The 15,230-nt window shown below is 36.4% G+C and overlaps 1 protein-coding gene across 1 annotated transcript in view; it reads right to left on the minus strand.

The window, feature by feature from the left end:
- ULK4 (unc-51 like kinase 4) overlaps positions 1-15,230 on the minus strand; it is a 601,253-nt gene that overhangs the window by 462,992 nt on the left and 123,031 nt on the right. Inside the window, exon 21 of the mRNA XM_023727809.1 lies at positions 8,323-8,505. Coding sequence (XP_023583577.1) covers positions 8,323-8,505 — 183 coding nt within the window. The remainder of the gene's footprint in view (positions 1-8,322; positions 8,506-15,230) is intronic.

Genomic DNA, 15,230 nt, shown 5'->3' on the forward strand with positions numbered 1-15,230 from the left:
AGGCTAATAAGATCTTTTTCATATCTGTCCTAGGAAGCATAGAGAGTGGATCCTCATTGCTACCTCTGTTTATGCTCTGATTTTACACTGGGCTAGAACATTCTGCAAAATATCATGTAATTCCACTGACCATTATGTAATACAGTTCAGTTTAGATAGAAACAAGCTTCATTTCTCATTGGAAACGGCAACACCAATGAAAACCGCCTGTACTAAGCTGAGAAAACAACGGATATTCAGCTTATTCAGTTCTCATGCCAGCCAGTGAAGCTACTGTTTTCTCTCCACAATATTTCACTTGTCTGTCACCACCTTCCATTCTGCTGACACTTGCCCAGTCCTTGTTCTGAAGATCTGGATTCTCACTTCTATTCTCACTTTTCCCCCTGGGTTCATGGCTTTAAGAAACCTCCCGGAACTACTTTCCTCTTGGGAAGTATTGAGAACACTCTTCCCTGGATGTGACCCTTGAACATTTTTTCTCTATTAAAAAAAGTTGTATTACAAAAGTAATATGAAGGAATTATAACCAGTGAAATCAACCAAAGATTCATATTTTTTAAAGTTGCTAATCTGACTCCCTCCCCCCACTCCATGTCAGTTAGGGTTACTAGAGCAAAACAGCATACACACAAATATGGGCATGGAGGGTCTGGGTATCACTATTTTTTATAAAACTGGTATACCATACACACTCTGAAACTTCCTTTTCTACTGTGGTAAAATACATGTAACAGAACATTTACCATTTCAGCCATTTAAACTGTACAATTTAGTGACATTAATGATATTCACCATGTTGTACAACAGTCATCACTGTCGGTTTTCAAATTTTTTCCTCACCCTTAGCGGAAACTCAGTACTGTTAAGCAGTAACTCCACACTTCTTCCTCCCATCTGACCCTGGTAACCACTGATCAACTTTGGTTTCTGTGCATTTGCTTATTCTAGATATTTCATGTAAGTGGGATCATACAATACTGGTCCCTTCATGTCTGACTTATTCCACTCAGCATAATGTTTTCAAGGTTTATCCACGTGGTAGCACGTAACAGAACTTCATTTCTCTTTACGGTTGAACTGTATGGATATACATTATATTCCATTGTATGGCTATACTACATTTTGTTTATCTGTTCATCTGTTGAGGGATATCGGGTTGTTTCCACCTTTTGGCTATTGTAAATAATGCTGCAATGAATAATGGTGTACAACCATCTAATTGAGAGCCGGCTTTTGAGTCTTTTGGATATATACTTAGGAGTGGAAATGCTGGGTTATATAGTAATTATGTGTTCAACTTTTTGTTTTCTACAGCAGCTGCACCATTTTACATTCCCACTAGCAATGGATGAGAGTCTCAATTTCTCCACATCCTTGCCAACACTGGTTATTTTCCATTTTTCTGATAAAAGCCATCCTAGTGGGTGTAAAGTGGTAGGTCATTATGGTTTTAGTTTGTATTTCCTAATGACTAATGATGTTGAGCATCTTTTCATTTGCTTAGTGGCCATATCTTCTTTAGAGAAATATCCAAGTCCTTTGCCCATTTTTTGACTGTCTTTTTGCTGTTGAGTTATAGGACTTATTCATATATTGTATATATTAAACTGTTACTAGGTATATGGCTCCCAAATGTTTTCCCGATTATGTTATTGCTTCACTTTGTTGATAAAGTCCTTTGATTCACAAAAGTGCTTAATTTTGATGAAGTCCAGTTCATATATTTTTTCTTTTGTTGCTCATGCTTTTGGTGTCATATCTAAAAATCCATTGTCAAAAACTAGGTCCCAAAGCATTACCCGTGTTTTGTTCTAAAAGTTTTATGGTTTCAGCTCTTATATTTAGGTCACTGATACCTTTTCAGTTAATTTTTTAATATGGTGTGAGGTATGGTCAAAATGCATTCTTCTGCATGTGGAGATTCAGTTGTTCCAGCACCATTTATCAAAGAAACTATTGTTTCTCCCATCGAATGGGTTTGGCACCCCTGTTGAAAAGCAAATGACCATACATGCATGAGTTTATTTCTGGACTCTCGATGCTATTCCATTAGTCTATATATCTATCCCTATATGAGTCCAACACTGTTTTTATTACTACAGCTTATGGTATACTTTGAAATCGTGAAGCATGAATGTCTTAGGCTGAGTTCTCTAGAGAAGCAAAACCAGTAAAGCATATAAACATATATACAGAGAGATTTATATCAAGGAAATGGCTCATGCAATTGTAGAGGATGGAACATCCCAAGTCCATGGATCAGGATAGATGCTTCTCCCGATTCACACAGCCGCAGGGGCTGGTGAACCCAAGATTGGCAGGTCGGAGAGCAGGGCTCCCGATCACAGGCTGCAAAGGTCGACAAATCCCAAGATCGACAGATAAGCCGATAGCTCAAGTCCCAGGAACCAGAGGTCAGACCAACAGGAGGCAGCCACAGGATCCAGAGGGAGTGAAAAGCCAGAACGTCTGCTTATATTCGGATACAGGCCACACACCCAAGGAAACTCCCTTTCAGCTGACTGGCTACTCACAGCAGATCCCATCATGGGAGTCATCACATGTAAACACTGAGAATCATGGCCGAGCCAAGTTGACACACAATCTTAACCATCACAATGAGTCTCATTTTGTTCTTCTTTTTCAAAATTGTCTTGGCTACCGTATTTTTACACGCGTAAAGCACACCTTCTATGTTTGTTTGCAAACCACCCTCTTCCTTCAAGGTATTTTCATAAGCATGCTATAGTAATTTTTTTACAGCAACATGAAAAAGAAATTGGCATAGTGGCACTTATGAAAATACCTCACAGTGGGGAGGGCACAGTTGGCAAACAATTGTAGAAGGTGCGTACTATTTTAGTGAAATAGGTCCCTTGTCATTTCTTGTTAACTTGAGGATTGGTTTATCCATTTCAGCAAAAAAAAGGCTGCTGGAATTTTGAATTTTGATAGGGACTGGACTGAATCTATTGATCATGTTTGCTCCCTTGTTTATTTTCTGTCCCTCCTAAGTAGGGTATTAACTCAGTGATATCAAAGACCAAGTTGGCTCTTGACCACAACTATATTCCCAGGGCTTAGTACAGAGCAGTGGCCCAACTGAAACTTGCAATGTAAACAAAACAGCAATGTCCCAAACTGAGCACCAATTTTCTAAGTTCAATGCCAGAAAACTTTAGAAAATAAATGTTCTAAAAAATTAAGGATAATTAAGCAACAGCACTGCTTGCCTATCCCAAGCTAGTTTACAGGCTCCAAGAGTTCAGTGTTTCTTTTAATTTTTCATATAAAAGTTAAGAAAACCACATGGATTTTAGAACCAGGAAGTCTGAGATCCTTCAGCCTAGCACTTATATCCTCCATGAACTTCACAAAATTACTCAACACACTGATTTTCATCTGTGAACGTTCCAGGGTTGCAAATCACTAAATGTCTGGCCCAGAGTAAAGGTTAAATGTGAGGTAATTTTTTTTTTAATTAATAAAAAATAGAACCTTGTATTTTTTAACATAAATTCACTACATATTAACGGGAGCCCTGGTGGCACAGTGGTTAAGAGCTATGGCTGCTAACCAAAAGGTCGGCAGTTTGAATCCACCAGCTGCTCCTTAGAAACCCTGTGGGGGTAGTTCTAACTCTGTCCTATAGGGTCACTATGAGTCAGAATCAACTCAACAGTAACAGGTTACATATTATTAAGCTGTCATAGATACATTTAAAATATTAGAGAATAAAAGAGAGACGATGCATTTTTTGCTATTCCTCCTATTAAGTACAGCTAAAAACCTGAACATTATATATAAAACAAACATTAAAACCTCATTAACATAACAAAAGAAACCTTATTTCCAAACAGGATCATATTTACATGTGCAGGGGTTAGGATTTCAACAAATTTGGGGAGAACACAATTCAATTCATAATACCACTCTACTCCAACCAAACACCATGGAAAAACAGCAGCTCCACCACAACAGCAAAGAGAAAATGAGAAGCCTAGATTTCTATCCTCACACAGCTGTGACAAAGTATTCCAATCCTGCCTCTGGCCAGGGTGGTATCAAAAAAGACCAAGTAGGGAGATGAGCCTTTCATCCCAACTCAGCAATAACAAGCCCCCCTCCCCCCACCCCCAACAATGTCTGTAAAGACCTAGTGGGGAGCCTGGTCCTCCCACACACAGCAGTGATGAGGTGCCCCTCTTTTTCCCTGCTGAGGTACTGTCAAAGAAAGCAAAGCGGGAAGCCTGAACCTTCACCATATTCTGCCAGAAACAAGCCACCTCTACCCTATCATGGTATCACTGGGGTTAGGACAAGGAGCCCCTCTCCCTCTCAGTCAGGTGGTATCAGAGGAGCTCTAGTAGACATCCTGAACCCCTACCCCTGCCTAGAAGTAATGAGGCACTTTTCCACTCTTTGGAGTATAAACAGTGGACAAATGGGGAACATGGACTTCCACCCTACAAGGCAGAGTCCTCCTTCCTCAGCCAGTCTGGTATCAGAGGCAGCCTAATAAAACAGTGTATTTAAATAAAATACCTCACAACAAAATATCCAAAATGTCCAGGATACAATTAAATATCACTCATCATAACCAGAAAAAGGAAAATCTCAACTTGAATGAAAAAGAACAATCAATAGATATCAACAGCAAGATGACAGAGAGACTGTAATTATCAAACAATAATTTTAAGGCAGTCATCATAAAAATGTTTCAATAGACAATTACACACTTGAAACAAATGAAAAAATAAAGTCTCAACAAAGAAGGAGAAGATACAAAGTAGAACCAAGTAAAAATTTTAGAACTGAAAATTACAAAAACCAAACTTAAAAACTCAATAGATGGGCTCAACAGGAGTATGGAGAGGACAGAAAAAAGAATCAATGAACTTGAAGTCAGAACAACAAAAATTACCAAATCCAAAAAACATAAATAAACTTAAAATAATAATGAAAAGAGCCTAAGGGACTTCTGGAACGACAATAAGAAATCTAGCATTTGAGTCATCAGAGCCTCAAAAGGAGAGGAGGAAAATGGTAGAGCAGAGAAGTATTCAAAGAAATAATTACTGAAAAGTTCCCAAATTTGGTAAAAGGCATAAAATACAGATTCAAGAAGTTGAGTGAATTATAAACAGGACAAACACAAAGAAAACTATGTCAATACACATCACAGTCAAACTTCAGAAAACTAAAGACAGAAAAAAATCTCAAAACCTACCAGACAGCAACAACACCATACCTATAGGAGAAAAACAATTTAAATGACAGTGCATTTCTCATTTGAAACCATGGAGGCCAGAAAGAAGTGGCACAACAGTTTTCAAGTGCTGAATGAAAAAAAATCTGTCAAGCCAGAATTCTACATCTAGCTAATATATCTTTCAATCCATAAAGGAAAAAATCAAGACATTCTCAGATGAAGGAAAACTAAAAGGATTTTTAGCCCTAAAAGAATGGTTAAAGGAAGTTCATGAAACAGAAAGGAAATGATAAAAGAAACTTGGAATATCAGGAAGGAAGAAAGAACCATGAAAAGAGCAAAAGTATAAGCAAAGACAGAGTTTCCTTCTCATGAGTTTTCTGCATTGTGATTGATGGCTGAAGCAAAAACTCCATTTTTTAATTTAATTGTCAATGTACATAGAGGAAATATTTCAAACAATTATGTTATAGATGGAGGAGGGCAATGAGACTTTATTAAAGAGAGATAAGGGTTTCTACATTTTACTCAAACTGGAAAAATGTTAACATCAATAGACTGTGACGAGTTATGTACGCATAATATAATTATTTAGAGCAACCACTAAAAAAATCTACACAAAGAGATATACACAAAAACGCTATAAAAAAACCAAAATGAAATTGTAAAAAATGTTCAGGTAACTCACAGGAAGGCAGGAAAGAGAACAAAAATGAAAAACAAAAAACAAAAACGAAGTGGCAAACTTAAGCTCTAAATTATCTAATAATTAAATACAAATGACCAAATTCACCAATTAAAAGACAGAGATTGGCAAAGTGTATAGCAAAGTGCCATTACCCACCTCTATAATTTGTAATATCCCAATTTGGAAAAAAAAACTAAAATGTCCCCGAATAGATGAATGGTTTAACCACCTGTACTACATCTTCAGCACGAATACTACTACTCAGCAATAAAAAGAAACCAACTATTGATGCACACAGCAAATTGAATGAATTTCAAGGGCATTATACTGAGTGGAAAAAAAAGTCCACCTTAAAAGGTCACACTATATTATTTCATTTATACATTTTTATAATGGCAAAATTATAAATGAAAAACTGACTGGTGGTGGCCAGGAGTTAGAAAAGATGGCAAGGAGGGGGTTAAAAAGGGACAGCATGAGAGAGATCTTTGTGGTGATAGAACAGTTCTGTATAGATTGCAGTGGTAGTTACATGAACCTACACATGATAAAATAGCATAGAATTCTACACATACTTTATACCAATGTCGATTTCCTAGTTTTGGTATCGCATTCTAGTTTTATAAGATGTAACCATTGCAGGAAACTTGGTGACGGGTACATGAGACCTTTCTATATATAATTTTTGCAACTTCAAGTGAATCTGTAATTATTTTAATAAAAAACATAAATAATTATTCAGGCACCAATTCAATACTAGTTATGGCCTATGACTAGAGGAAAAACAATTGACAAAAATGGCTCACTCAACATTTACTTAAAAGTACCAATACTAATGAAAATCAAAAGATTACTTACCATTCCACACAATTATACATTCATTTATTTCTTTAAGATTCATGGAATATTAGTTAAATGTTATAAAACATTTACTAAGTCATATTACTTAATGCATCTTGTTTTTACTGTCTTTGTGAAATATCATATTTGAAGCAAAATAAATCCATGCCTGTGCTAAGGGTGAAAAAACAAACTGTGCTCTCAGCTTATCTTACTACAACATTATACAACAAAATTACTCAAGTGGTACTTTTTCTAATACAATGATGTAACTTTTAATGACTTGGAAAATTTAATATCAAAAAACAGATTGTTGAAACCAAATATATTTGCTCTAAGACTCAAAATTCTTAGCAGAATCTAAACCAGAGTAAATTAAATGGAAGACATGGCTTATTCCCCATTTGGACTTTCACAGATCAAACTTACTATGCATATTTGGCAGTTATTCATATTGATTATTCAAATTTTAACTTTTATTATAAAAACAAAATTTAAGGTATAGCATTTAATGCAGAAGAACCATGGCAAACACTATATTTAAGTGGTTCCATTCTACACTCCTAAGCAGCACTGCCTTTACCATATTCTGCAGAATCCAATTTGAAAAATGCTCCTCTCAAAAAAATAAAAGATAAACTGGTCCAATAAGTTTGAAGAATGCTGCACGCTATATTCCCCTCATAAGGATTCACAATACACATTAGCACATTAGAAACTGGGAGAAGTTATGCAATTGAAAATCTCTAACTTTGACCCACTGCTTCCCAAACTTATATATAATCATGGTCCACTTTTTCATATCTCACTGGACCCTACTATTAAAGGGCACATCTTCTCAATCTTTAAAATTCAAACAAGCCACCTGGAGATCTTGTTAAAACGCAGGCTCTGATTCAGCAGGTCTGCGGTAAGGCCTGAGATTGTGCATTTCTAACAAACTTCCAGGTGATGTCAATGCTGCTGGTCTAGGGGTCACTCTTTAGCAAGGGGCTAGAGAAGACACTCTGAGGAAGGCTAGTATAGAGACTCCTTTATAGCTACACAGCTTTGTGATATAACTTTAATACCTACAGACTCTACACAAAAGAATATCAGAGGACTAGAAGGTGACTAAACTGAACCCAGAAGAAGTGGGACTCTAAAGGTAACCTGGATTGGTAGAGCATTAGACAGAGAAAGGACTAAAAATAGGTCAGAATAAGCAGAGGATATGAAAGGACCCCTCCCTAAGAAAAGAAAAATATATGAAAAAAGAAAGACCAGGGCTGGGCTTGATGATGCATAAGAAATACTAGCATACAGAAAAGACTCATAAAATTTCTAATTTTTCATTATTAAAATTGAGGACAGGCAGACAGAAGCTTTTTAATGGATTTCTATTTTAATCACTAAAAGATTCTTAGAATGTCTTCAGATAAATGCTCTGTGGTACAGAGGTTTGGCAAAGTTCAAAAAAGCCCCTTGAGATGAAAAACAAATTCTAGAGATGACACATTAGTTTGGTGAGTCACTAAAACAGTAGGAGAAAAAAAAAAAAATTTTTTTTTTAAAGTAGAGTACTAAGGTGAAATCTAACCTTTTCTTGGATAAGTCGTTGAAGATGAATCCCACAGGACAACATAGCAGTGAATAAGGTCAACATGTACTGCTGAACTTTGCAGATGGCAGAGGCTAGGGAATTTAACACCATGTTCAAGCCCACCTTCTCAATAACATTCTGGAAGGCAGTAGGAGAATGGCGAGTGATTCTACACAAGGCCTGCAGAGATAGAAGAACAGATTGTCAGACAAATTCAAGTGCATCAACCATGTTCCCAGAAGATAACATACGCTTTTGTAAAAGGAGAAGGTGCTTACCTTGCTCCTTTATTATGTATTTTGGCACAAAAAAGTTGCAAAATTTCAGCACATTTAAAAATAAAACAATAATCCAAATGTCAATAAAAACTAAGGTTGTTTTAAAATGTTAGATAGCATTACAATAATCATATAAATTAATAAGTTAACCAATTCATAAGTGTATATAGAAATATATCCCTTTAAGTAATTAAAAACATTATTAAGCACCTTCTTTGTGCAAACACTGAGCTAAGTGTTAAAAAAGTCATAACGTTACTATCTAATATTGATTGAGTGCTCACTATATGAGGGGCACTAGCTGAGAATATCTGTGATCTCACTTAAGCCTCCTGATAATATATAAGAAACATATTATTATCCCCCATTTTATAGATAACAAAACCGAGGCACAGAACAATTAAGTAGCTTGCCCAAAGTCACACACCCAGTTTAAGTTGCAAAGCTGAAATTCAAAAGACAGTCAGCTCCATTTATGCTCCTGCATTACTCACACTATTAGAGATGAAACTTACAAATAATAACAATAGAATTTATTATAGGTTATAATAAAAGTAGGCTCAATTAAGTAAGCTTGGGAAAGGAGAAAAAGCAATTCATCAAAGCTACATAAGGAGGATGATGTTGAGCTTTGAAGAGTAAGTAGGAGATTAAGACAGGCGAAAAAGTGAGTAAAGATCATTCTAGCCAGAGAAAACAGAACACTATTCACATGGAGACATGACAATGAAGAGCATGTTCCAGGCGGGGCAAGCTGTCTAATAAAATTAGCACATACATCAGATGTAGGAAAAAAGGAAAGTATGATGAAACATTTTTAAAAGTAGGCTGGAGTTAGAAAGTTGGTCTACCAAGTTAGGAACTGAATTTTATTACATAAATAACAAGAAGCCTTCCAAAGTTTTTGAGCAAAAGAGACGGATGGTCATATCCCATGTGTACATAGGAGACTCCAAAAAGAGAAATAAGTGTAAGCCAGAAAGTTTTACAAAAGCATTCATTATAATAAATGTCATATAACCTACCTCTCCCTGATTTTAAACACATTTATAACGAAAAGATTAACTAATGTCATGAACAACAGGTGGCCTTTCCTCAAGATGATCATGAGAGGGAAGGGAAAGCCCCTTTCTCCATCCTTCCATACCTCTAAGTGAAAGGTGACAATGTGATTGGGTCGGCCCTATGATATATAGTGGGTACATTTATTACTAGATAGAGGAGCTGTGTGTTTAAAAACGTTCTGTGTGTGGTCCATATGATACGCTTACTTAGGGCTTAACTCTTTGGGACAAGCCCAATCACTCTTTTTCTCTTTTGGCTTTGACAACTACCTACAGGTTGGGAGAGATGTCACTTAAACCTTAACCCTACACCACAGTCTCCAGCCCAGTTGAACAGAGCATTCTGCACTAGAGGTGAGAGGTAAGAACCAAAACAACAATAAAGTGGTACAAAAGTTAATTTCCATATATCATCATTCCTATCGGTATGTCTCCCTCGAGGAACCCACAGGGAGAGGGTGGCGATGGTTTAGGACAGGATTCAGGTATTCTCTGGTTCCTGACCGTTACTGTATCTCAAAACATTATAAGAGAACCCAACTCTAAAATACTACACAAAAGGAGTTTTTAGAAAAACTCAGAATGGAAATAAAGAATTACAAAATGTGCTGTCTCTTACAGGAGCAGCATTGGTCAGCCTAAAAAAACACAGTGGCAAAGGAAAGAAGGTTTAAACTATTCTGAAAAAGGGGGAAAAACAAAAATTTCTCAGTTTTATGAACCTAGTATAGCCTTCCCAACTACAGTTGAAAAAAGATATTACAAAAGGAGAATAACACATAACAAATTCATGTATAAACATGAATAAAATATTCTAAACAATATTCTAATAATTGAATCTCATTCATTCTTTTCTGTTTATTGTTTTCTGGGGTTTTTTAATATAATTATGTCATCTACAAAAGAAAATAATTTTGTATTTTCCAATATGAGTACTGATGATTTTATTTTCTTAACATATTAGTTATATTCCCCACAACACTATAGAATAGTGTGGCAATAGTCAGCAGCCTTGTCTTGTGTCTGATTTTACTGGCTATGATTTCAGCATTTTAGCATTTAGTATGATGTTTCCTATTGCTTTTTGAAAGATTCTATCATGATTAAATGTTTATTCATATTTAACTAAGACTTTTTTAAATTAACAATGATTGCTGAATTTTATCAAATATCTTTTCATCAACTGTAGACAGATATATTCATATCGTTTAGCTATCTTTTATTTACTGATATAATGAATTATGTTGATGTATTTCCTGATGTTGAACCATCCCTGTAGTCTTTAAGCGGCAATCATCATTTTGATACTCTACTGAATTCAATTTGCCACTATTTTATGTAGAATTTCTGCATCTATATTCCTTAGTGAAACTGGTTTATCATTTCCTTTATTGTTCTATCTTCTATCAGCTTCACAAAATAAATTGGGGAGCTCTCCATCTTGTTCTCAATTGTCTACAATAGTTTAAATAACATAGGAATCACCTGTACTTTAAGACCCAGGTAACACTCAACACTAAAACCACTGGGACTTCTGCCTCTAATGGTCTGTGATGGTTAATTTTATATGTCAACTTGGTAGGCTTTGGTCCTTAGCTGCTTGGCCAAATACTACGCTATTTGTTGTCATGGAATGTAAATGTGATTAGATCAGTTCACCTTGGGCAGCACAGATTATCTTCCATAATGTAACATAATGTCATGTAATTACCATATATCTAATGTACTATAGGAGTCCCTGGGTTGTGCAAATGGTTAAGCGCTCAACTAACCAGCCGAAAGGTCGGCGGTTCAAACTGATCCAGAGGTACATCAGGAGACAGGCCTGGCAATCTTTTTCCAAAAGCTCACAGCCTTGAAAAACCCATGCGGTAGTTCTACTCCGTACAACTCCGTCATGAGTCAGAATTGACTCGATGGCAACTAACAACAACAAAATGTAAAGCAACATAATCGTCTTTCACGTGTAATCTAAGGTAATGCAATCCATCAATCTGTTGAGATAATAACAGTGTAAAGTAGATCCTAAATTAGAGTTATAAAAACACCAGAACACACAGAGACACACAATGACAGGAGAAGACAGACGCTATGTGAGGACTGTCTACAAGCACAGAAACACCAAGAAACCAAGGTACGCCCAGGCCTACCAACAAGGAAGGAACTGACACAGCCAAGACCCTGATTCGGACTTTTAGCCTCCAGAATTGTAGAAAAATAAATTTCTGGTCGTTAAAGCCACTCACCTGTGATATTTGTATTACAGCAGCACCAGGCAACTCAGGAGAAGCCCTGGTGGCACAGTGATTAAGCGCTCAGCTGCCAACCAAAAGGTCAGAGGTTCAAAACTGCCAGCCCTCTTGGGAGAGAAAGATATGGCAGTCTGCTCCCGTAAATATTTACAGCCTTGGAAACCCTAGGGGTAGTTCTACTCTATCCTATAGAGTTGCTATGAGTTGGAATTGACTCAATGGCAAGGAGGTTTAGGTCACTAAGACAATGCTGCTCAAATTTTTCAAATAAATGCATATTACTTTTATGATAACTTCTTAAAATTACATTCCATTGCCAGTGACTACACTAGACATTTTCAAAAATTATACAGAAATATATAGGAAAGTCTGCTTTATTAATCAATAAATATATATTTACTACCCTTTCTGAAGTTATCAAGTAAACAAAATGAACTAGAAAATGAGCATTTGCAAAGCATTAACTCCATGTTGTTGTTAGCTGCTGTCAAGTCAGCTCTGACTCAAGGCAACCTCATGTGTAATAGAACGAAATGTTGCCCAGTCCTGTGGCATCTTCACTGTTGTGGTTATTGTGTCAATCTACCTCACTAGGATTCCCCTAACTACATACTGTTGTCTAAAAACACAAAGTGTCGCTTATCTCGTGGAACTTTATATGGGACATGTATGAAGTCTTAATAACACACATCAGGGATTTGTATTCATATAGAGATAGCCAGAACAGAATGAAATTCCAAGAAAACAAACTCTATGCTGGGCATCTTTCAAGGAACATTCCAGTCTCTCCTTTCTTCTAAGAGAGTTCCAGATGGATAAGCTACACAGCATGGTTTAGAAAATATGAAAGCAGGGTTGTTCTTCAGAACTAAAATCCAAATTACATAAGGCTAGGGGAAAAAAAAGTCACAGCTTAGTACCTGAAAATAAGAATATGAAAAAGAATTCACTAAAAAAGAAAGCTGGTTTTGATCAAGGAATTGTGAAAGTTTTTAAAATTATATTTGTAATAAGTAAGAAAATGGTGATTTATGAAATCAAAACAAAACTGTTATTATTTTTTTAATTCAGGGATTTTAAAAAAAAAAAGAGCATTTTAAAAGAGTCCCTAAAGACCACACTACATCTGTAATGTTTTCAAGAAGATTAAGGGCTCTCCCAAGAGTGACTTCAATACTGAAAAACAGTAACTCTCGTTAGCACTATAACAATTCTTGTAGCCCCTGGCACAGCAAAATTGACTTTCTACTGATATAAAATCCTTATCCAACTATCACGGGGAATTTCTTGATAAAAGATTTGTCTAGAATACTTCTAAGTAGAACTCAGAGCAATATAAAGGCAACTAGAATGTCTCTTCCATTTTGAAAAGCTCACAGAGAGTATAATCTTTAATTAGTCACTTCTGAATATCAAACTCAGTTAAAAGTTTCAGAGCAATTGAGAGGACGTGAGTTTTGAGAGCACATTAATCCTTGTATTTTTTGAATAAAAAAAAATCACACCTGAAGTCTGATCAGTGATTTCATTTTGAAATATTTACTTACTAAAACAGAGTTTAAGAGAATGACAAGACAAGCCACACTCTGGGAGAAAATATTTGCAAAACACCACCTGATAAAGGACTTGTGTTCAAAATATACAAAGAACTCTTAAAACTCACCAATAAGAAAACAAATAACCCAATTACAAAGTGGGTAAAAAATCTGGACAAACACACCTCACACCAAATAAGATATGAAATGTTGTTAAGTGCTGTCAAATTTGTTCTGACTCACAGTGACCCTATGTACAATAGAATGAAACACTGCCAGGTCGTGCATCATCCTCACAATCGTTGCTATGTTTGAGCCTATCATTGCAGCCACTGTGTCAATCCATCTCATCAAGGGTCTTTCTCTCTTTCGCTGACCTTCTATGGTGCCAAGAGGTGACTAGGAGGCTGACAGTTCCAGGCAGAAAAAGGAGCAGACTGTTGCCTCAGCAATGAGAAACACCATCCTGCCACCCCATGCTCATTCATTCATTCATTTGGCCAACAAGATCTACTGAGCACCTACCATGTGTTCAAGCAGGGAACGAGATGCCTTCCTGCAACAGAGACTCTGGTAAAGCAAACTATGCATACACATGTTAAATAAATACAACTATGTTCATCACTATGAGAGAAAATAAAAAGAGATATGACAGTTATCCAGAGAGGAGGGGGCCGCAACCAGTGATGTCCTAAGAAAGTGACATCACTTCCCTATATCCCTCCCAAGAATAAAAGGCCTGATCTGATCATGAGGAAACATCAGATTGATCCTCACCCTACAAAATGAAAGCTCTGTTCTCTTTTAAAAAAAAAAAAAATTATAAATGACATGAAGTAAAGGGAAATACTGAGGAACTATTCCAGACTACGGGAGATTGAAGAGATATGAAAACTAAATACAACACGTGATCCTACGTAGGATCCTGGAAGAAAAAGGGAAAAAGAGGCATTGCTGGGGCAACTGGCAAAATTTCAGTGAGTCATTAATGATTCAGATGAATGTTAACAATAAAGTATAACAAGCTGAAGATGAAACAGTAGAGTTTGATGGGTCAGATGAAGATAACAGCTAGATGGAACGAGACTTCAGTTAGAACGGTTAGAAAAAGTTTGCCAAGAAAGAAACCATGCTGAAAATGAAGACAAAAATGACAATATAAACCCAATTAAAGCAAGATAGATGTTTTTAAAGCCCCAGGATTAAAATGGATGCCTTAAAGATATGATTCAAGGATGCCTTGAGAAAGTTTGCTGGTGGACTTTGTAACTCTTTCTGATGGGTTCCCTGTAATTACTAATACTGTACATTTTTGAACAAGATGTGTGTGTAACAAATCGCCAGGTCTTTTCTCCTACAGAGACTCTGGGTTGGTTTGAACTATCAGTCTTTCAGTTAGCAGCCGAGGGCTTAACCAGGGCTCCTTAAATATAAGGACTAAAAAATATCCATAAGTATCCATGGGATTTAGCAACATGAACATCATTAGGGACCTTAGCCAAGATCAGCTTCAGTGGCACGTGTAGTAGAGACAGCAGACTGGGTTGGAGAACAAACAGAGGCTGAAAATGGGAAATTGTTTTGTGATGATAACTCTCAGGAGAAGTCAGGCTAAAAGGGGAGGGTATGCACCCTAAAGAAACTTTTTGATGTGTATGTGATTTTTGTTTGTTTGTTTGTTTAATGGAGCAAAGTAAAGAATACCTTAGTGCCGATTAGAAAGATCTAGTAGAGAAGGAAGAGCCCTGGTGACACAGTGGTTAAAGCATCAGTTGC

Source organism: Trichechus manatus, unplaced genomic scaffold (genome assembly GCF_000243295.1).
Source record: "Trichechus manatus latirostris isolate Lorelei unplaced genomic scaffold, TriManLat1.0 scaffold00001, whole genome shotgun sequence".
NCBI classification, from domain to species: domain Eukaryota; kingdom Metazoa; phylum Chordata; class Mammalia; order Sirenia; family Trichechidae; genus Trichechus; species Trichechus manatus.